A 21,600-nucleotide genomic window follows, 5' to 3' on the forward strand; every position below is an offset into this window, starting at 1 on the left:
GTTAGTCACTCACCCTTCTAGAAAACTTGAAACAGTTAATCAGATCTTGTCTTGAAGTTTCCTAGACTAGCTAGCCAACTTCTTTCGCCAATTAGTTTCAGCCAGCTGTGTGCAACAGTAGAAATTTGGCTATCCAATCTGTGGGGCTAGTTAAGGACGGTCAATAAATTACACAATGTAAATGAGACAATATTTTCATGTTGCACACCTTTTAGTTGTCTCATTAAATGCTTTCAACATGGTATATGAATTTCTGTAATTTATAGTTGGTCTAAGTAATTTGGTGCTATTGACATTTAAATATACATTGTGTATATACTGAGGTCCCCAACTAGCCCCTTAGGCTTACGGGATATTGAATGTCAAACCAAATTGGACATGGGCATTACAATTGGGTCTAATTGTTGATTACTTGGGTGCTGCCAGCTGTGGGCAGGATTTAAATAAACCCAACTTAACTGTTATGGTGCCCGTTATTCCATGACATACCACTTTTTTTCCTAATTATCTCGCAAATCTCAGTTTTGGATTAGATACTTTTTTACCAAAATGATCCTATTTACACACTTTGTAGTCAATTTTAGTGATGCCACAAAGGCCGTTTTCAAAAGGATAAGTTGCTTATTACGTTAGGTTGCTCTTTAACATTGTCCAATCATTAACCTAAATAGTAAAAGGTTTACTGTAATGTTTAACTTGCAGGTCTGAGGGCTGCAGAGATGACTGCACTGCCTACATCCATAATCCAAGAAGCAAAGGCCATTGCCTCATAAACCAACAGCTCTTGGTATGCTTTTTCCAGTAGGCTATTTCTTATTGTTATTTAGATCAAATGTACCTTCCATCTTATTCTGTGGTCCCTGCTGGTCTGTCAACCTGTTAGCTTCCTCCTCTGTGTATCACCTGGCCACCCGGCTCCTGTAAACATCCAGGGACTCCATGCTGGACCTTGACAGCCTGCGCATCTATCTATAGGGCCTGAAAAGACACTCTGAAACAGAAGAACATGTGTCCATGGAGACAGAGGAACAATGAGAAAGAGGATGTCAGGTTGGGATGGGTCGATGACAGAGGTGAGAGGAATTTTGAGGAAGCTTGTGGATTTAAATTACGCTGTTTGACTACAAATAAAGGTTAAATAAAAATATCCTATATGATATTAAATTACAAGTTGTTCGGTGTAATATTCTCAATGTTTCTGTAATATTTAATAAAGTTCATTATTAATTTGACATTAAGTGGGACAAGGGACAGGGGCCCAAATGTAAACAGCCATCTAGGTTTAAAACTCCTAGACCTAGCATGGAAACCCGACATAGTATTTAATTCTACGTCGGGCATTAATGAGCATTTGGGTCAGGAAGGTTTCCTCTCATGACCACTACAAGCCAGCATGTTGAATGAAATTGTATTTTAACTTACTTTACCGGTTGTCCATGTGGTTTTTGCAAGTAGGAATGTGTGAATATATAAGAATAATTACAACTATTCAAAGCGCTGGTGGTAGTGCGTTCACATTTCTATCACCTCAAGCGTCACAAGATGAAAATACTTGCCGAGCTCGTGCATGTGTTTACATGGTTCTTGGCATGCTTCAGGTGATAGAAATATGAATGCACTACCAGTGCTTTGAAACGTTTGTAATTATGCTTTCTGGTGGATATATTGTCTCACATTCCTACCCGCAAAAGGACCAACCGGTAAAGTAATTTAAAATATAATTTAACACTTTTGCTAGAAGTCTTGAGAGGAAACTTTCATAATCACTAATTTATGCCCGACATAGAATTAATGAAATTCAATGTCGGGTTTCCAGGCTACCCTGGTGCACCCGGGGTAGTTGTAGTCTAATCGGGTGCATAGAGCAAGAGGCCATGCCTTCTCCACATCCTCTTATCCAGTCCCATCCCTTCATTGAATCATACGCTATGTGCTGAGACAGACCGACCCGCCCCCGCGAAACCGAAACACAAGATACGGGCTTGGGTTGGAGCTGCTCCGGGGAACTCGCCATTTCATTTCAACATTTCGGGAACTTTGGCACTAAGATACAGGTATGTACATTGCATTTTCTCCTACAACATTTGTAATTTTTAAACCGATCTAGTCATTCAAGGATTTTCGTAGCTGAGACCATTATCTGGGCCTGGCACTGCCTGAAAATAGGGACGCGAGAGTGGGTCAGAGATTTCAGAATAGAGGGGGGGCTGGGTCACTTTATAGGCGAGGCCTTTTGTTAGGATTGGCTTCTCAGGTGCTGTACACTGTGTTGGGTTTCAGAATAAAGCCAACATTAGCTGTGATTTTCTTTAAACGTTATTTGTAAAATAAAGTATGTGTAGTTAAGACTAGAGCATTTCACCTATTTAAAATATAGAATAACGTTAGCTGTATCCGTACATCTCGAGACGTCTTGTCAGTGAGTGACGAGCCTTTCCGCAAATGTCACGATTCGTAGCACGATGACACAGGTGGAGCTGGCAAGTTCGCTTCATTTCTTGTTAACTAGCTTTTCTTCAACAACCGCTAACTAGATAAACGCCCAGACCCCCCCCCCCAAAAAAATGGCCTACCCGGTTTGTGCCTATAGCTAATGTGAGGTAGGCGTCACTGGAAACCCGGAGTGGTTAGCTAACTAGCCACCAACATGTGCGCCCCTTGTCAAATAATGACATTAGCACGGCTTTGTAGTTAGCAGGTTCGTAGCCATCGCGTCAGTATATCTTATCCAGAATAATTTCACTGTCGTGTCCAACTCAGGTGTACGTTGCTAGCCAAGTTAACGTTAGTTATATAATACATTCGCATTATGATTTGCTAGTCTAGTGTCACTAGTAGTGGTTAACGTTAGCTAATAGCAGAGCAATATCTAACCAGCTGCACGCTAGCTTACTTAGCTAGCTAAGTTACGTGCAAGGCCATGACATGTTAGCAAAGACTGAACATTATCGTCTTGAAACGGAACTGATCAGCCTAAGACTAGGCCCTATGCAATACCAGATAGTTGTGCTTAGAACATATGCTACTAGCCTGTTCTTAAACATGCCACAAACATCCCTTGTAGGCTATTTTTAGGTGTAAAGGAAATTATATCTGTAGAATAGTTTCATTAGCTAGCTGTTTACATCATTACAAGCTATGCAACGTTAGCGTTTCAATGGACAGCAGGATGTCTGTTTTGAATTGTTGTTAGGGTTATCATATGATCTCTAATAGTGATTGTTCTGAGCCTCACGTAAGTGTACATTTCTGTCCTACCATCTGTAGTAACGTTAGCTGTTGCGATTGAAGAATGAGTGATCCTTGAGGTATGTGTTTAACTACAGGTATTTTGAAGATGCTCTGCATGTCATAACATTTTAACTGGGTTAGCTAAATCCCCCAAGTGTGGTGTAATTTATTACAGACAGTGACTTATGACAGGGGCCATCTACAAAATGTATTGCATAATATTGTTCCAGCCATTAATAATTTTTACAGTAGACTATATACTTCCATATTTCCACCAGTCCTGCCTGCATCACTGACCAAGATGCTGTTTGTATTGTATACAGCACATTCATAGAACCACGTCATCACCACACAATTTCACCTTTGAGTGAGGCCTGGTTCTCCTCCTGCATCCTTTGGCTATGTAAAAATGGGGAGATGCACAAAATTCTCCCCTCCCACTCCCCCAGTATCTCATCTCGGTTTTTCATAAACTGAGACCATTAAAGAGAATAGATAATTTAAACGATTTACAGATTGAGGCATTTAGGACCAACTGCCTTTACCTCTCCCCTGCACTTTCAAAGAGGCCAGTGCAAGTATTTGATCTGCTAAAAGTCATTGAGTAGAGAAATTGTCACTGGTTAGCCTACTCACAGGTCCTTTTCCTTACATCAGTAGTGATTGGTCAGTTAGGACAGTGTGCATGGAAACCTCTAGTGAGTCTTATTCCAGATATGGCTTGAGGGAGTAGTTCTATTTGTGTGCACCCACAGGGCTGGCTGCTGAGATACCTTATCAGCCTCTGGCTCCAGAAAGGAGTATTGTGGGATACTGAACTCACACACGCTAGAGTAAACCTCATGGCTTAACCTGGATACTGCGGGATGTAATGGCTGGTTCTAATCAATGTCACTGTCTCTCGTGCGGTTACATGATCACCAATGTGGTTATTGTAGAAAGTCAGATGAATATAAGTCAGATTAAAATGTTTACATGCTTTGCAAGAACAATTTCCCCAATAATCCTGTTTACATGAACATCTGAAATCAGGTTACCTGATAAAAGCAGAAAACCAGCAATCAAAATAAACGTTCTACCTCAGAGAACATTTTATTTTTGCAAAACATTTGAGTACGGACATCTAAAGTTTGAAAACCACTTCTGAGACGCGTTCCGTTGTTCCAGACACACTAAAGAGAGAAGCTTGCCCGGTTGGTGCAGATCAAATACACTGCCGATTTAAGGTTTTTACATGTTCTAATAATTAGAAAGATTGCTCAGAACACCAGGTTTTAATCGGTGTATGCTTACTTCGATTTTGATCTCACGCAGATTTAAGATAAGCATAGTAAGGTGACTATTGCATAATCTGCCTACTGCCATCAGTTTTAATATCAAATGATTACTGTGCATGTAAACAAACAGTATCTCTGGTGGGTTTATTTGGAAGTTGTAAATTATGCTTGTTTGAGAATATAGGCCCTAGAGTACCAATATACTGTATTTTTTATGGATCCCTGTTAGCTGTCAATGCAGCAGCAACTCTTCCTGGGCTCCAGCAACATAAGATCGTTACATACAGTTTAAATACTTGACATTTCATAACACCTTACCCAACAGTGTATTACCTCAGGCCACCACACATCTACAATACAAAATCCATGTATACATATGTCTTATATGGCTGTGTGTCCCTTCACAGTCCCTGCTGTTCCACAAGTTGTATTTTTTAAATTCGATTCTTCTACTTCATCAGTTGCCTGAGTTGGACTAGAGTTCCATGTAGCCATGGCTCTATGTAGTACTGTGCGCCTTCCATAGTCTATTCTTAATTTGGGAATTGTGAAGAGACCTTTGGTGGGATGTCTTGTGGGGTATGCATGGGTGTCTGAGCTGTGTGCTAGTGGATTAAAAGACACCTCGGTGCATTCAGCATGTCAACACTTTTTACAAAAACAAATAATGATTAAGTCACTCTCCACTTTGAGCCAGGAGAGATTTACATGCATGTTATTAACGTTAGCTCTGTGTACATTTAAAAGCCAGCCGTGATGCCCTGTTCTGAGCCAATTGTAATTTGAGGTCCCTCTATGGCACCTGACGACCTGACTCAACAATAGTCCAGGTGCGACAAAACTAGAGCCTGTAGGACCTGTTGACTGTTTTTAAAAGGCAGAGCAGTGCTTTAATATGGACAGACTTCCCCGTCTTAGCTACTGATGAATCAACATGTTATGACCATGACAGTTTACAATCCAGGGTTACACAAAGCAGTTTAGTCACCTCCACGTTATTTATTACAAGATTTAGAGAATGTCCCAAATACAATGCTATTAGTCCTGAATATATTTTTATTTCACCTTTATTTAAACAGGTAGGCCAGTTGAGAACAAGTTCTCATTTACAACTGCGACATGGCCAAGATAAAGCAAGGCAGTGTGACAAACAGTTACACATGGGATAAACATAGTCAATAACACAATATAAAAATCTATGTACAGTGTGTGCAAATGTAAAATTAGGGAGTTAAGGCAATAAATAGGCCATAGTGGTGAAAAAATTATAATTTAGCATTAACACTGGAGTGATAGATGTGCAAGTAGATACTGGCGTACAAAATAACATGGGGACGAGGTAGTTGGGTAGGCTATTTACAGATGGGCTGTGTACATGTGCAGTGATCGGTAAGCTGCTCTGACAGCTGATGCTTAAAGTTAGTGAGAGAAGTCTTCCAGCGAATGTTTTTTTTTTTTATTATACGTTTTTTTTGCAAAGGAGGAATAGGCTTTGGGGTGACCAGTGAAATATACCTGCTGAAGCGTGTGCGTTGCTATGGTGACCAGTGAGCTGAGATAAGGCGTGGCTTTACCTAGCAAAGACTTATAAATGACCTGAAACCAGTGGGTCTGGCGACGAATATGTAGCGAGAGCCAGCCAACGAGAACATACAGGTCAGTGGTGGGTAGTATATGGGGCTTTGGTGACAAACGGATGGCACTGTGGTAAAGTGTTGGAGGCTATTTTGTAATTTCATCGCCGAAGTCAAGGATCGGTAGGATAGTCCGTTTTACAAGGGTATTTTTGGCAGCATGAGTGGAGGAGGCTTTGTTGCGAAATAGGAAGCCGATTCTAGATTTAACTTTGGATTGGAGATGCTTAATGTGAGTCTGGAAGGAGAGTTTACAGTCTAGCCAGACACCTAGGTAGTTGTCCACATATTCTAGGTCAGAACCGTCCAGAGTAGTGATGCTAGTCGGGGCGGGTGGGTGCGGCCAGCAAGCGGTTGAGCATGCATTTAGTTTTACTAGCATTTAAGAGCAGTTGGAGGCCACGGAAGGAGTGTTGTATGGCATTGAAGCTCATCTGGAGGTTGGTTAACACAGTGTCCAAAGAAGGGACAGATGTATACAGAATGGTGTCGTCTGCGTAGAGGTGGATCAGAGAATCACCAGTAGCAAGAGCAACATCATTTATATATACAGAGAAGAGTCGGCCCGAGAATTGAACCGTGGCACCCCCATAGATTACCAGATGTCCGGACAACAGGCCCTCCGATTTGACACACTGAACTCTGTCTGAGAAGTAGTTGGTGATCCATGCGAGGCAGTCATTTGAGAAACCAAGGCTATTGAGTCTACCAATAAGAATGCAGTGATTGACAGAGTCAAAACCCTTGGCCACGTCGATGAAGACGGCTGCACAGTACTGTCTTTTATCGATGGCGGTTATGATATCGTTTAGGACCTTGAGCGTGGCTGAGGTGCACCCATGACCAGCTCGGAAACCAGATTGCATAGTGGCGAAGGTACGGTGGGATTCTAAATGGTCGGTGATCTGGTTTGTTAACTTGGCTTTCGAAGATTTTAGAATGGCAGGGCATTATGGATATAGGTCTATAATAGTTTGGGTCTAGAGTGTCTCCCCCTTTGAAGAGGGGGATGACCGCGGCAGCTTTCCAATCTTTGGGGATCTCAGACGATACGAAAGAGGTTGAACAGGCTAGTAATAGGGGTTGCAACAATTTTAGAAAGAGGGTCCAGATTGTCTAGCCCAGCTAATTTGTAGGGATCCAGATGTTGCAGCTCTTTCAGAACATGAGCTGTCTGGATTTGGGTTAGGGGGGGGGGGTTTGGTCAAGTTTGGCCAGCCATAGAAAAATGCTTATTGAAATTCTCGATTATTGTAGATTTTTTGGTTGGTGACAGTGTTTCCTAGCCTCCGTGCAGTGGGCAGCTGGGAGAAGGTGCACTTCTCCATGGGCTTTATTGTCCCAAAACTTTGGGGATTTAGTGCTACAGGATGCAAATTTCTGTTTGAAAAGCTATTCTTTGCTTTCCTAACTGACTGTATATTGGTTCCTGACTTCCCTGAAAAGTTGCATATCGCGAGGGCTATTTGATGCTAATGCAGTACACCACAGGATGTTTTTGTGGTGGTCAAGGCCAGTCAAGTCTGGAGTGAACCAAGGGCTATATATGCTCTTAGTTTTTATTTTTATTGAAAGGGGCATGCTTATTTTAGATGAGGAAAGCACTTTTAAAGAGCAACCAGGCATCCTCTGACGGGATGAGGTCAATATCCTTCCAGGATACCAGGTCGATTAGAAAGGCCTTCTCGCAGAAGTGTTTTAGGGAGCGTTTGACAGTGATGAGGGGTGGTCGTTTGACCGGGGACCCATTACGGACGCAGGCAATGAGGCAGTGATTGTTGAGGTCCTGGTTGAAGACGCAGAGGTGTATTTAGAGGGCAAGTTGGTCAGGATGAAATGAGGGTGCCCATGTTTATGGATTTAGGGTTGTACCTGGTAGGTTCCTTGATCATTTGTGTGAGATTGAGGGCATCTAGCTTAGCTTGTAGGATGGCCGGGGTGTTAAGCATATCAGATAGATGGGGGGCAATCAATTCACCAATTGTGTCCAGAGCACAGCTGGGGCTGAGGAGGGTCTATAACAAGCAGCAACAATGAAAGACTTATTTCTGGAAAGGTGGATAAAAAAAAAAAGTAGAAGCTCGAACTGTTTGGGCACAGACCTGGTTAGTTTGACAGTACTCTGCAAGCCATCTCTGCAGTAGATAGAACTGCCAAAGCGAGCAGAGTTGCTATCTTGATGGAAAATGTTGTAGTTGGGGGTGGACATTTCAGAATTTTTGGTGGCCTTCATAAGCCAGGATTCAGACATGGCTAGGACATCAACGTTGGTGGAGTGTGCTAAAGCTGTGAATAAAACAAATTTAGGGAGGAGGCTTTGATGTTAACATGCATGATGTTAACATGCATGTTAACACGGTTACAGAAGTCATCAAATGAGCGCTTGGGGAATAGGTGTAGTACTGCGGGCTATAGGGCCTGGGTTAACCTCTACATCAGAGGAAGAGTAGGATAAGGGTACGGCTAAAGGCTATAAGAACTGGTCGTCTAGTGTGTTGGGGACAGAATAAAAGAAGCAGATTTCTGGGCGAGAGAGTAGATTCAGGGCATAATGTACAGACAAGTGTATGGTAGGATGTGAGTACAGTGGAGGTAAACCTAGGCATTGAGTGATGATGAGAGAGGTTGCATCTCTGGAGGCACCAGTTAAGCCAAGTGAGGTCTCCGCATTTGGTGGGGGGGTTGGACAAAAGAGCTGTCTAAGGCATGTTGAGTGGGACTGGGGGCTCTGCATTGAAATAAAACAATAAGAACTAACCGAAACAGCAGTAGACAAGGCATATTGACAGAGGCATAAAGCAATCACAGGTGTTGATCAGGAGAGCTAAGACAACGGGTAAATGGCAATGAATGGGCAGAGTCAGTTAGGTACACACAGGAACGGAGTTGAGGCTGGGGCCGACAGAAACTGAATGAGGTACCGAGTTAGTGAACAGTCCAGCAGGCATCAGCTGTGTAGCTGAGTGATCATAGGGTTCAATGAGCAGCAATAGGTGAGTCAGGGAGCCGTTCAGTAGTCGCTACTACGCTAGGTGAGGAGGAGACACGGTGTTCAGAAAGCTAGCGGGCCAGGGCTAGCAGATGGGTCTTCGGCGATATCGCAACGGAAAAGCCTGTTGAAACCACATCTGACATTTACGTCGGCAGACCAGTCGTGATGGATCGGCGGGGCTCTGTGTCGACAATAAAGACCAGGCCAATTGGCAAAAGAGGTATTGTAGCCCAAGAATTAGCTGGTAAACTTTGTCGGCTAGCCGGGAGATGGGCCTCGCTCGAGGCTAGACCAAGGCTAACTGGTGCTTGCTTCGGGACAGAGGCATTAGCCAACAATAGCCACTCGGTTGCAGCTAGCTAGCTGCAATGGTCCAGAGCTTGCGGCAGTAATCCTGTGATGTGTTAGAGAAAAGTAGTCCGATATGCTCTGGGTTGATATCGCGCTGTGCAGACTGGCAGGTATTGACCGAGTTAGTTACACCAGCGTAGCTACCGTATGTCATTGTCGGTGAGGTGTGGACATTTTGCAGGTGAACGATTGTTAATTTGCACAAAATTTTGTTGCATAGTTTTCTGAAGGAAGAGCGGCATGTGTACACGGAGCAGAGGGGAGGAGAAAAACGCTAATAGGAAGAACAGGGGGGAAAATGACAGCTGTACAAACTCATCCAGAGCTCCCCGACTTCTGGCAGAAAGGCATATGATATGATGGAAAACATGAAGTTACACTTGTAGGAAATTCATGTGCGCCGCACAACAGAGACTCGCAGATATAGAACGCTATTGACTCACCGTCTCCCGTTGTGCTATTTACAAACGTGACTGGCTCAGCTGTTTTGGGGAACTACGGTCAACTTCATAATGTCAAATGTGACTGTAATAAAGAATGGAATCTCCTTTATTTCTTAATGTATTGCACAAGTTGACTGCAGGTATTAACTAAAAGTAGCTACAAATATATACATGTATTGAAAAACTTCATACTCCGTACAAATATTTAACACGCAACATGTCAATTATTAGTCCCATGTTTTATGAGCTGAAATAAGATCCCAGAAATGTTCCATATGCAAAGCTTCTCAAATTGTGTGCACATGTTTACATCCCTGTTAATGAGCATCTCTCCTTTGCTAAGATAATCCATCCACCTGACAGGTGTGACATATCAAGAAGCTGATGAAACAGCATGATCATTACACAGGTCACAATAAAAGGTCAGTTGTCACACAATGCCACAGGTTTCTCACATTGAGGGAGCATGCAATCAGCATATTGACTGCAGAAATGCCCACCAGAGCTGTTGCCAGAATTGAATGTTAATTTCTCTACCATAAGCTGTCCCACAGCCCTCACAACCTCAGACCACGTGTATGGTGTTGTGTGGGCGAGCAGTTTATCCGCCGCCATCAACTCATGTTTCAGCATAATGCACGGCCCGTTGTCGCAAGGATCTGTACACAATTCCTGCAAGCTGAAAAATTCCCAGTTCTTCCATGGCCTGCATACTCACCATACATGTCACCCATATTTGGGATGCTCTGGATCAGCGTGTGCCAGTTCCCACCAATAACCAGCAACTTCGCACAGCCATTGAAGAAGAGTGGGACAACATTTCAGACTACAATCAACAGCTTGATCAACTATTCGAAGGAGGATGTGTGGCACTCCATCAGGCAAATGGTCACACCAGATACTGACTTCCTGATCCACGCCACCACTTTTTATTTTTTTTAAAGATATTTGTGACCAACAGATGTGTTTCTGTATAACCAGTCATGTGAAATCCATAGATGAGGTTATAAGGAATTTATTTCAATTCTTATTTCTTTACATGAATTGTAATATCTTTGAAATTGTTGCATTTATATTTTCAGTCAATAGTTGACTGTTAGTCTAATGAAAAGGTATTAACTATTCCGTGTCTTTTTCCAAATACCCTGGTATACCTCCCAAGCCTAGTTACCAAACATAGATGGTACAAACAAATGACAAGCTACAGGTCAGGTGTAGTGCCCTGAAAGGTTGGTTCGCCACGTTCTGACATTTTATCATGGGGTTACTGAGGCCTGTCCCTGCCAAAGCAGGAGGTCTGGGGAATGGCCCAAGAGAGCTTTGTTTTCCAGGCTCATTTCCATGCTAGGATATGGCTCCTGCTGCAATGGGAAATGTTTGCACCGTCCAGTCAGGGCAGAACGCAATCAGGCAGGTATGATGCGACTCACCCACCGCAATCCTGGCCACACTGCCTAGTGTTCTATTCTGCTTAAGAGGTCTTAACTTTCACATCTCCAATTGTCCAAACTAGTGTTTTCTGCTCTTGCAGGTCAACAATGAAATAACTGAGGGTGGGTGCTCTGGTTTGGTGCTGAAAGAGTTAGCATACAAGACAGTGCCAGAACTGAGAAATAAAGTATAACAAAACATGCTAATCAAAAAAGGCCATTGTCAATATTTATAGAACTCAGAATATAAGAAAAGGAAGTAGTCTAAAGAAAGTAAAGTGTCAAACTCTGATTTGGCAATAAACCTACAAAGTTAAAATTATACATGTAACAAAAAAACAACTACTTCAGCGCCCAGTACACACAACAAACAATGAGGTAAAAACCAGCTGCTTATATAGGTGAGGAATGCTGATTATCAGAGTGAGTTCGGGTGTGGTGAGTTGGCAGGAGAAGGGGTGTGTCCAGAGGGTAATTAGGGAATTGGTGAGGTGGCATACTCCTTCAGGGGGTTGACGCTAATATATAGAACTCTTAAATATTGGCTTGAATTCACCTTTAATCACAACAACCACGCAAAATGTAGCTCATGGGCAATTCCATGGTAATGGAGACTCAGATTTTTCACTTAAAATCTATACCAAACAAAAGCCATTGATTTCAAAGTTTAACAATCCATCGAACTCTATGCGCAAGGACTACTTCACAATTTCCACAGAATTTTACAAAAACACATTTACAGGAAGAACTGTGCAGATAAAATGTTGTTTTACTGTAAATGTTTTTAGTTTTTTTTTTTCTGTGTAAATTGTCAAGTAGTCATTGTGCATAGAGTTGTATGGTTTGTTAAACTTTGAAATCAATGTTTTTTGTTTAGTATACATTCTAAGTGAAAGATCTGAGTCTCCACAGTAAATCTGTTACTGTGGAATTGCCCATATGCATTAGTGCTCTGAGAACTCACTTGAATACAATTTTGTTCTACATGGAGAAGTTTTGTCATTGAAATGGTCTGAAGCAATCTCTCAGAATGAGGAACAAGTGAATGATAAGTTAGCCTTACATGATGACAGTTGTTGGATATATATCTATCTGGCTGCTTGCTGGAGTATGTGTGTGTGTTTGTGCATGAGTTGGTGTGTGTGTCTGTGTGTCAGGCGTGAAATAATGGGAGAGGTTTTACAGTCCTAGATGAAACTGACTGTTGCACCTCAAGCCCATCAGGCCCAGAGAAGCACTGCAGCGGAAAGTTATTCTTAATGTATTATCATGGGTAATCTGCTTAATCCAAATTAGTGCCTAACTAAGAGGCCCAGCATAGGAGATGTGCTAGCTAGACAGAGGGGGCTGAGTCCTGTGCTATTGCTGACACCAATCTGAATCCAGAGCAAGCGGGTATTGTCCTGTCAGCCACGGTTGGTGCCACTGTTTGTATTGTTGACAACAATAGTACACTTCAAACTAGACCATGCCCCAGGGCTGAAATGTTTTAATTTCCTCTGTGTACAAATAAAGTGATGCCTGACTAAGTAAAACAATCTCTGTTCAGATGGTTGTTGGACAGGCAATTTTTTCCTACTAATGTTATTTGGCAATGTAATGATTCTCGTGAGTTTTTACCACTATATTGTCTTCCACTATTGTGGTTTCTTGAAACTAATAGAGCCTACTATGTTTGCATTGATACTTGGTCTCCTTCCTCATCTCCTTTTCTACCACAGACTACCATATCCTGTTTTAAAGGCACCTAAATATTGTCTTGCTTAACCTTTTGAATGGCAAACATACATTTGGAAGGTATTCAGACCCCTTCCATTGTTCAATTCTTTTTACGTTGCAGCCTTATTCTAAAATGGATTAAAAATAAATAAAAAAATCCTCATTAATCTACACACAATACCCCATAATGACAAAGTGAAAACAGCTTTTTAGAAGGTTGTGCAAATGTACTAAAAATAAACAGATACCTTATTTACATAAGGATTCAGACCCTTTGCTATGAGACTCGAAATTGAGCTCAGGTGCATCCTGTTCCCATTGATCATCCTTGTTTCTACAACTTGATTGGAGTCCACCTGTGGTAAATTCAATTGATTGGACATAATTTGGAAAGAAACACACCTGTCTTTAAGGTCTCACAGTTGGCAGTGCATCTCAGAGCAAAAACCAAGCAATGAGGTTGACGGGATTGTCCGTAGAGCGCCGAGACACAGATCTGGGGAAGGGTACCAAAAAATGTCTGCAGCATTGAAGGTCCCCAAGAACACAGGGTCCTCCATTCTTAAATGGAAGAAGTTTGGAACCACCCAGACTCTTTCTAGAGCTGTCCGCCTGGCCAAACTGAGCAATCGGGGGGAAAGGCCCTTGGTCAGGGAGGTGACCAAGAACCCGATGGTCACTCTGACAGAGCTTCAGAGTTCCTCTGTGGAGATGGGAGAACCTTCCAGAAAAACAACAATTTCTGCAGCACTCCACCACCAATCAGGCCTTTATGGTAGAGTGGCCAGACGGAAGCCACTCCTCAGTAAAAGGCACATGAAAGCCTGCTTGGAGTTTGTCAAAAGGCACCAAAAGGACTCTGACCATAATAAACAAGATTGAACTCTTTGGCCTGAATGCTAAGCGTCACAGCTGGAGGAAACCTGGCACCATTCCTACGGTGAAGCATTGTGGTGGCAACATCATGCTGTGGGTATGTTTTTCAGCAGCAGGGTCTGGGACACTAGTCACAATTGAGGGAAACATGAACAGAGGAAAGTATAGAAAGATCCTTGATGAAAACCTGCTCCAGAACGCTCAGGGCCTCAGACTGGGGGCGAAGGTTCACCTTCCAACAGGAAAACAACCCTAAACACACAGCCAAGACAATGCAGGAGTGGCTTTGGGACAAGTCTCAATGTCCTTGAGAGGCCCAGCCAGAGCCAGGACTTGAGCATCTCTGGAGAGACCTGAAAATAGCTGTGCAGCGACGCTCCCCATCCAACCTGACAGAGCTTGATAGGATCTGCAGAGAAGAATGGGAGAAACTCCCCAAATACAGGTGTGCCAAGCTTGTAGCGTCATACCCAAGAAGACTCGAGGCTGTAGTCACTGCCAAAGATGCTTCAACAAAGTACTGAGTGAAGGATCTGAATACAAATCAAAGTCAGAGAGGCTGCTACCTACATTGAGACCCAATCCCTTGCCACTTTAATAAATGGATCACTAGTTACTTTAAACAATGCCAATTTGAAATAATGCTTACATATCTTACATTACTCATATCACATGTACACTACCGTTCAAAAGTTTGGGGTCACTTAGAAATGTCCTTGTTTTTGAAAGAAAAGTCCAGTGTCTGTGTTCTTTTACCCATCATAATCTTTTATTTTTATTGACCAGTCTGAGATATGGCTTTTTCTTTGCAACTCTTCCTAGAAGGCCAGCATCCCGGAGTTGCCTCTTCACTGTTGACGTTGAGACTGGTGTTTTGCAGGTACTATTTAATGAAGCTGCCAGTTGAGGACTTGTGAGGCGTCTGTTTCTCAAACTAGATACTAATGTACTTGTCCTCTTGCTCAGTTGTGCACTGGGCCTCCCACTCATCTTTCTATTCTGGTTAGAGCCAGTTTGTGCTGTTCTGTGAAGGGAGTAGTACACAGCGTTGTACCAGATCTTCAGTTTCTTGGCAATTTCTCGCATGGAATTTCTCAGAACAAGAATAGACTGATGAGTTTCAGAAGAAAGACCTTTGTCCCTGGCCATTTTAAGCCTGTAATCGAACCCACAAACGCTGATGCTCCAGATACTCAACGAGTCTAAAGAATGCCAGTTTTATTGCTTCTTTAATCAGAACAACAGTTTTCAGCTGTGCTAACATAATTGCAAAATGGTTTTCTAATGATCAATTAGTCTTTTTAAAATGAAAAACTTGGATTAGCTAACAACATGCCATTGGAACACAGGAGTGATAGTTGATGATAATGGGCCTCTGTAAGCCTATGTAGATATTCCATAAAAAATCTGCCGTTTCCAGCTACAATAGTCATTTACAACATTAACAATGTCTACACTGTATTTCTGATCAATTTGATGTTATTTTAATGGACAAAAAATGTGCTTTCCTTTCCAAAACAAGGACATTTCTAAGTGACCCCAAACTTTTGAACGGTACTGTGTGTATATACTGTATTTTATACCATCTATTGCACCTTACCTATGCTGCTTGGCAATCGCTCATCCATATACTTATATGTACATATTCTCATTCACCTCTTTAGATTTGTGTGTATTAGGTAGTTGTTGGGGAATTGTTAGATTACTTGTTAGATATTACTGCTCTGTCGGAACTAGAAGCACAAGCATTTCGCTACACTCACATTAACATCTGCTAACCATGTGTATGTGACCAATAAAATTTGATTTGAGTAAAGGGTCTGAATACTTATGTAAATGTGATTTATTTTTTATTTTAATACATTTGCAAAAAGTTTAAACCTGTTTTTGCTTTCACGATTTTGTGTCGGTGTGCAGATTGATGGGGGGTGGGGGAAACAATTTAATCAATTTTAGAGGAAAGCTGTAATGTGACAAAGTGGAAAAAGTAAAGGGGTCTGAATACTTTCCGAATGCACTGTATAAAATCCATGTCTCAATTGTCTCGAGGCTTAAATCTTTCTTTAACCTGTCTCCTCCCCATCATCTACACTGACCACGTTTACATGCACACCAATATCCCGTTATTATTCGGGATACTCAAGTATTCTGTTTTTGTGTTGACACATATCCCGAAAAAGCTTCTATCCCGGTTATGAGAAACCCGGATAAGATGCCTGGGAAATGCTAATCTAAGACTGGATACTGTGCAGGTAAACAACTTATCCTGTTTTACTGTCGTTTTTGCAGTCTGCTCAGTTTGCATATCATGGGTGATTTTATGTTTTCATCTGATTGTCAAACAAATTACTTAAAAAAGTAGACTATATGCTCAGTTCGATCCACCATAATTTAGCCTACTATAATGAATTTACTACAGGACACTTTCACCACCTAATATAGACATGTTTCTGCTTTGGTAGGCCATATTATAATTCACGACATTTGGTAGCCATTTGTCAACAGTAGTTTTATACATGTAGCTTCTCTTCTGCCACAACTTATTGCCCCAGAAGACTAAATAGAGTAGTGCTCAACGGAATAATGTCTTACATAACTAGATTACTAATGCATGCATTCTATCTAACGCTGGTAAAGTTGTCTGTTTTGTTTAGTGACCGGGGAGAAAACTGGAAAGATTGGTCCTGTGCAAAATGTCCAAATGTCATCAGCTTGACCGGTTTTAAGGAAATGAAAAGCTGAGAAAAAGTCCACATGTTTCTGTTAAGATTTCGGTTTGTCTTGGCTGCATATTTTATGTGGTTGAAATACTATCTGCTTGCATAACAACAGTGTCAAAAGAACACATAACATAGCTTTCACATTTTCTCAAGAAATGCTGAAAGGAAGAAATCCTATTTCTCCACTCCTGTTCCCGAGACAAAATGTATATTTGTTGTATAATTTCACTGCAAGAAATGTATAATTCTGCAGGAGTTAATATTATATTACGCTACATGTGAGCGGTTATAGGCCTACAGTCAGTGTGCCTATTTCAAATACTATTCTATTTAACCCATATACTTAAATTAGGAATATTCTGTTTATTCATGGCTACAAGGATACTCGTGAGTGGGTTAAGACCTTAAGTGGGATTTGAGCTACTATATGGAATACTGTGCGCATGTAAACATGGTTACTGATTGAATTGGATTTAACAAGGACATTAAGGGATCATAGCTTTCACCTGGTCCGTCTGTCATGGAAAGAGCAGAGCTGTGTTTTGAATACTCATACTAACTGTACTATTTGTGATGTAAATGTAGTATGCTTACTGGTCATAGTATGGATCTAGTTAGAATGCCAAATGTTCCGGGATGTCATACTACATTCGCCAAAATACGAAGTATACAAGCAGTGGACACTATTTCCGTGCTTCTAGGACCCATAATGCAATTTATCAGAAAATGGCCGTGGCTTCACAACGTTTTCAGATTTTGGGTATTTTGGGGGGGTATTTTATTAGGATCCCCATTAGCTTTTGGCTACTCTTCCTGGGGTCCACACAAAACATAATACAGAATGACATAATACTGAACATCAATAGACAAGAACAGCTCCGACTGTTATATGCAGCCGAAGTCCAACAAAAGCGGATACAAATTCATTGCTTTAACTAATTATGACAAATGTTAAAATGTTGAGCAATGTAATAAAGTAATGACTTTTCAAATAAGTTACCTTAGACGCTATGTTGGCTGACAATTTGTTAGCTACACTATCCTTACGAACCGCATAGAATATCATTACAGCAGTATGTACCACCGGTATGTTAGCTAGCTGCCTAACGTTAGTTGGCTATTAATACATCGAACTTGCCAGTATATTAACTATATGCTATCTAACTAACCAACGTTTATTGACTTGATTATTCCCGTCATAATTAGCTTAGCTAAGTAGTATAGTCGTGCGTTATCAATGGACATTCGGGTGCGTTCGTAAATTCGCTCTGGCTATCTACTCCGATTTCAGCTCACTCTTATCTGAGTGTACCAGAGACCAGAATAACTGATGAATTTACGAACGCTCAACACCTGTTGAATATGGCCGATGGCAGTAAACGTCGGCAAAAAAAGCATAATTAAATTGTTGCCAGCAGCACAGTCAACAACGCTCTGAATAACATGAAAACAGCCTAACGACTGCTGCTTATTTGTTGTTCATATCTCTTCATATCTCTATCTCGGTGCATGTGACAAATACAAATTTATTTGATTTGTCAGAGTGAGGTGTTCTCTCATTTGTGTCTGGAAGTAGCTAACCAGTTAGCTTGGGTGCGTGACTGCTGTTGTGTGGTCAGAACGCTTAGATCAACCCTACTCCTCGGCCAGAGCGTTCAGTGTACGCTCTGAGAGCGAAATGCTCTGAAGTAACAAACGACAATCTGACAAAGCTTTGAATTTACTAACGCCCAGAGCACACTCTGAGTGCACTCTGGCACTCCAGATTGAATTTAAGAACACACCCGAAGTTGTAAAATGTATAGCTAGTAATTTGTTACGCTAGCAAAAGGTTTTATAGCAACAGCATCAACTTCCGGTAGACAGGCGAGCACTAGTACGCACAACTGAAAGGATACCGTTCTTTTACAGTATACTAAAATGAACTAATAGTATGTAGTATATACTCATTAAGTATGTAGTATACAGTATGTTAGTATGGGTATTCAAACACCGCTCAGGTGTTTCTAATGTTTTGTACACTGTTTATGTCCAGCATCCTGTGTAAGTGCCAAGGGACATGCGTAGGCTTTACCTTGCTTGACAACGACATATTGCTGTGTCTTGGGCCTGCCAGGAGAAGAGAATTTTCACCTCTCAACAGGCTGGTGCAAAACTGCAGCTGCAGCACTGGGACAATATTTACACGTTGGTGTATTTTTGCCCCTTGCAAAGCCCTCCTCTATTGAGTTTAGAGTGTCATGTCACCCTCGAGGAGCAATCCATCAGGGTGTCCATTTTGTTTCTTTCATCTACCTAATACACACACTATGGACATGATAAAGGTAAACAGATTAATTCAGTGCATATTGTTTCTCGTAAGTACATTTATTTGTAAGCGTTACCAACTTTAGTAGCTAGTCTACCGTGTTTGTGTGTAAAGAAAGTATTAGGCTGTAGGCTAGGACAGTGTACTCTACTAGTCTAATAGGCCCTATCACAGAGATGAGAGGACTATGGGTGAGGGAGGACACAAAGGCATCCTCCGTACATGTTAATCACCCCTCCCTACACACACACACACATATTCACTCTGCACAGGGCTGTCTCCCTCTGACTGCAGATAACCTCCAGGAGAAAAATACATTGAGCTGTCATATTTCTTACCAATAAATGTATGCAGTGTGGAAAAGGCATTAGCATTTCTGCTGTAGTATATCAAACCCATAAAGTATTGAGGAAGTGTCAGCAGCAGCGCCAGCGTCCTCTTATTTGGGAGGCACTGGGAGAGGTGTAATGTGTTCTGGCACCACAGGTATTCGTGTCAGGCTGATCTGGGATGTATGGAAGCGCCTGGAGCTGTTCATCTTGTAAGTCACGTTACCCCATTTCCCCTTTCACTGGGCTGCCCTGGCATGGATGGGGCTGTGCCAGTGTCTGACTGGTCTTGAAGTTTGGAATTGACCTAGTCCGTGTGAGAATCAACTTTTTCATCTAAAATATGTGGCAACAAAGAAGAGGTATAGGACATTTAGGAATGAACTGATCAGCTATTTTGCTATGGATTATTTGCAGCTATGAAGTATTTGTTAAATGTCTTATGTTGACAGTTGGCTTATCATGTGCATGATACTCATGACTCATTCTTGCTCTGTCTCTCTTCAGAATGGCGCTGGACATCTATGACTCTCAGTACTTGGTGATCCTGGCCCCATCCCTGGTCATCGCCCTCATCTTCCTCTTCTTCTGGCTCTTCATGAAGGAGACCTCTTATGATGAGGTGCTAGCCAGGCAGAAACGAGATCTCAAGCTTCCACCCTCCAAACCAGACACCCGCAAGAAGAATGACAAGAAAAAGAGCAAGAAGAAGGAGAGCAGTAGCGGAGGAGGTGGCGGGGGAGGAGGAGAGTCAGAGGAAGACCTGCGGGACTTTGACATGGCTGACGCCGTGAGCAGCTCCACCGCTGAGGAGGAGGAGCCTACCCCTATGGCCCCGCCCACCCCGGTTCCTGTCCCTGTGGCAGCGCCAGCCGAGGCCCCTGCAGGGGTGAGGGAGAGGAAGAAGAAGGAGAAGAAAGCTGCCAAAGCTGCAGCCGCTCCCCCTGCCGAGGAACCTGAGGTGAATGGCTCCAAGCCAGCTGGCCGCAAAGCAGAGCCCCCTGCCCCAGTGGCTAAACCCAGTCCCCCCTCACCCCAGCTTGACCACCAGTCTCAGCCCTCATGCCAGGCCCAGACCCCACCCCAGCCCTCTGGCAAGAAGAAGAAGGAGAAGAAGCAGAAGACAGAGTCTGGTGAGTGAAAGGCCAGAGTGGCTTTAGTAGGATGAGGATATGTGGTGCCCGGGGCACTTGCCTGTGTCTGCAAACGGGGCTAGTATCTTCTCTGAGGCCCCTCATTAGTGTCTATCCTCCCGAATCAAATCTGATTATTTAAAGCACAGTATGAGTAGGGAGTGGGAGGGAGTTTGTTACAATGGCCATAACCTCAAAATACCTTCTACACAAATGTGTCTATCACAAGGCCATCATAGTGGCATCCTTTTCCCTCGTATTTCCTAAACCTAATTGTCCTCTTGTTCGTTCCTGTCTAGTGGAGGAAGAGATTAAGATGGAGAAGGCTCCAGCTCCAGTCAAAAAGGAGGCTCCGGTGCTGGTGGAAACCAAAGCACAGGATGGTCCTGCCCCCCCAGACACCACCACAACCAGTGGCAAGAAAAGAAACTCTGCCAAGAAGCAGAAGACTGAGCATGGTAAGGATGATGAATACTTACTGTAGTGTAATCAAAGTCAGAGCCGGTTCAGAGACATTGTTTGAAGATGCTAGCAAAAAGCAGAATATATCTAAATCTGCCTTTTTTTGAAAATGAAATCCTTGGGCCAACAATATCTTGATTTTTGTGTCTGGCACCAAATATGACCATGTGCTTCTGTCTCCCCCAGCCCCAGTGGATGATGTCCAGGCTGACTCTGCGACTTCTGCCAACCACAATGATGACGCGCCCTCCAAGGGGAGTGGCAAGAAACAGAAGAACGAGGCTAACAAAGGTGTGAAACCTACACTAACATATAGCTGCTATACCATGTTTATACAACGGGTGTGTCTAATCCTGAATGCTGATTGGTTAAAACTTCATTCTAGCCGGTGTCTATTCCGCAAGTTATCACCAGCTAAATCTATGATGTTAAAATGGCTATTTACTCTGTTCCATCTGACTGCGCAATCCACTGTCTCATCAGCCCAGCCAGGCAATTTATCAACTTGATCTCCACTATAAAAAGCATCTAGACATTATCTCACATTTCTTTTAGACTAACATTTAGTTTTCAACAGCAGAGATTTGTATAAACCTTACTATCTGTCTCTCCGACATTTGCAACATTGTTTCAATATTCAAATTGGATCTCCAGCCGTAATGTTGTGAACGTGTCAGGAGTTGGGATGAGACAGA

At 42.4% G+C, this 21,600-nt stretch overlaps 1 protein-coding gene across 11 annotated transcripts in view; it reads left to right on the top strand.

Annotated features, from left to right (window-relative positions):
- The first annotated feature begins 903 nt into the window (after nucleotides 1–903).
- Nucleotides 904–21,600, top strand: part of LOC111968701 (kinectin) — a 45,549-nt gene continuing 24,852 nt past the window's right edge. For 5 of the 11 annotated variants that reach the window (XM_023994500.2, XM_023994506.2, XM_023994501.2 and 2 more), the window contains exons 1-5: nucleotides 984–1,073; nucleotides 1,943–2,054; nucleotides 19,818–20,443; nucleotides 20,743–20,901; nucleotides 21,092–21,196. In XM_023994500.2, coding sequence (XP_023850268.1) covers nucleotides 1,007–1,073; nucleotides 1,943–2,054; nucleotides 19,818–20,443; nucleotides 20,743–20,901; nucleotides 21,092–21,196 — 1,069 coding nt within the window. In that variant the 5' untranslated portion in view covers nucleotides 984–1,006. Of the gene's footprint in view, nucleotides 1,074–1,848; nucleotides 2,055–3,267; nucleotides 3,309–19,433; nucleotides 19,523–19,817; nucleotides 20,444–20,742; nucleotides 20,902–21,091; nucleotides 21,197–21,600 lie in introns of those variants that run through there. The other 6 variants (XM_023994503.2, XM_023994504.2, XM_023994502.2 and 3 more) reach the window with 3 other exon arrangements.

This window comes from Salvelinus sp. IW2-2015, linkage group LG9 (assembly GCF_002910315.2).
Source record: "Salvelinus sp. IW2-2015 linkage group LG9, ASM291031v2, whole genome shotgun sequence".
NCBI classification, from domain to species: domain Eukaryota; kingdom Metazoa; phylum Chordata; class Actinopteri; order Salmoniformes; family Salmonidae; genus Salvelinus; species Salvelinus sp. IW2-2015.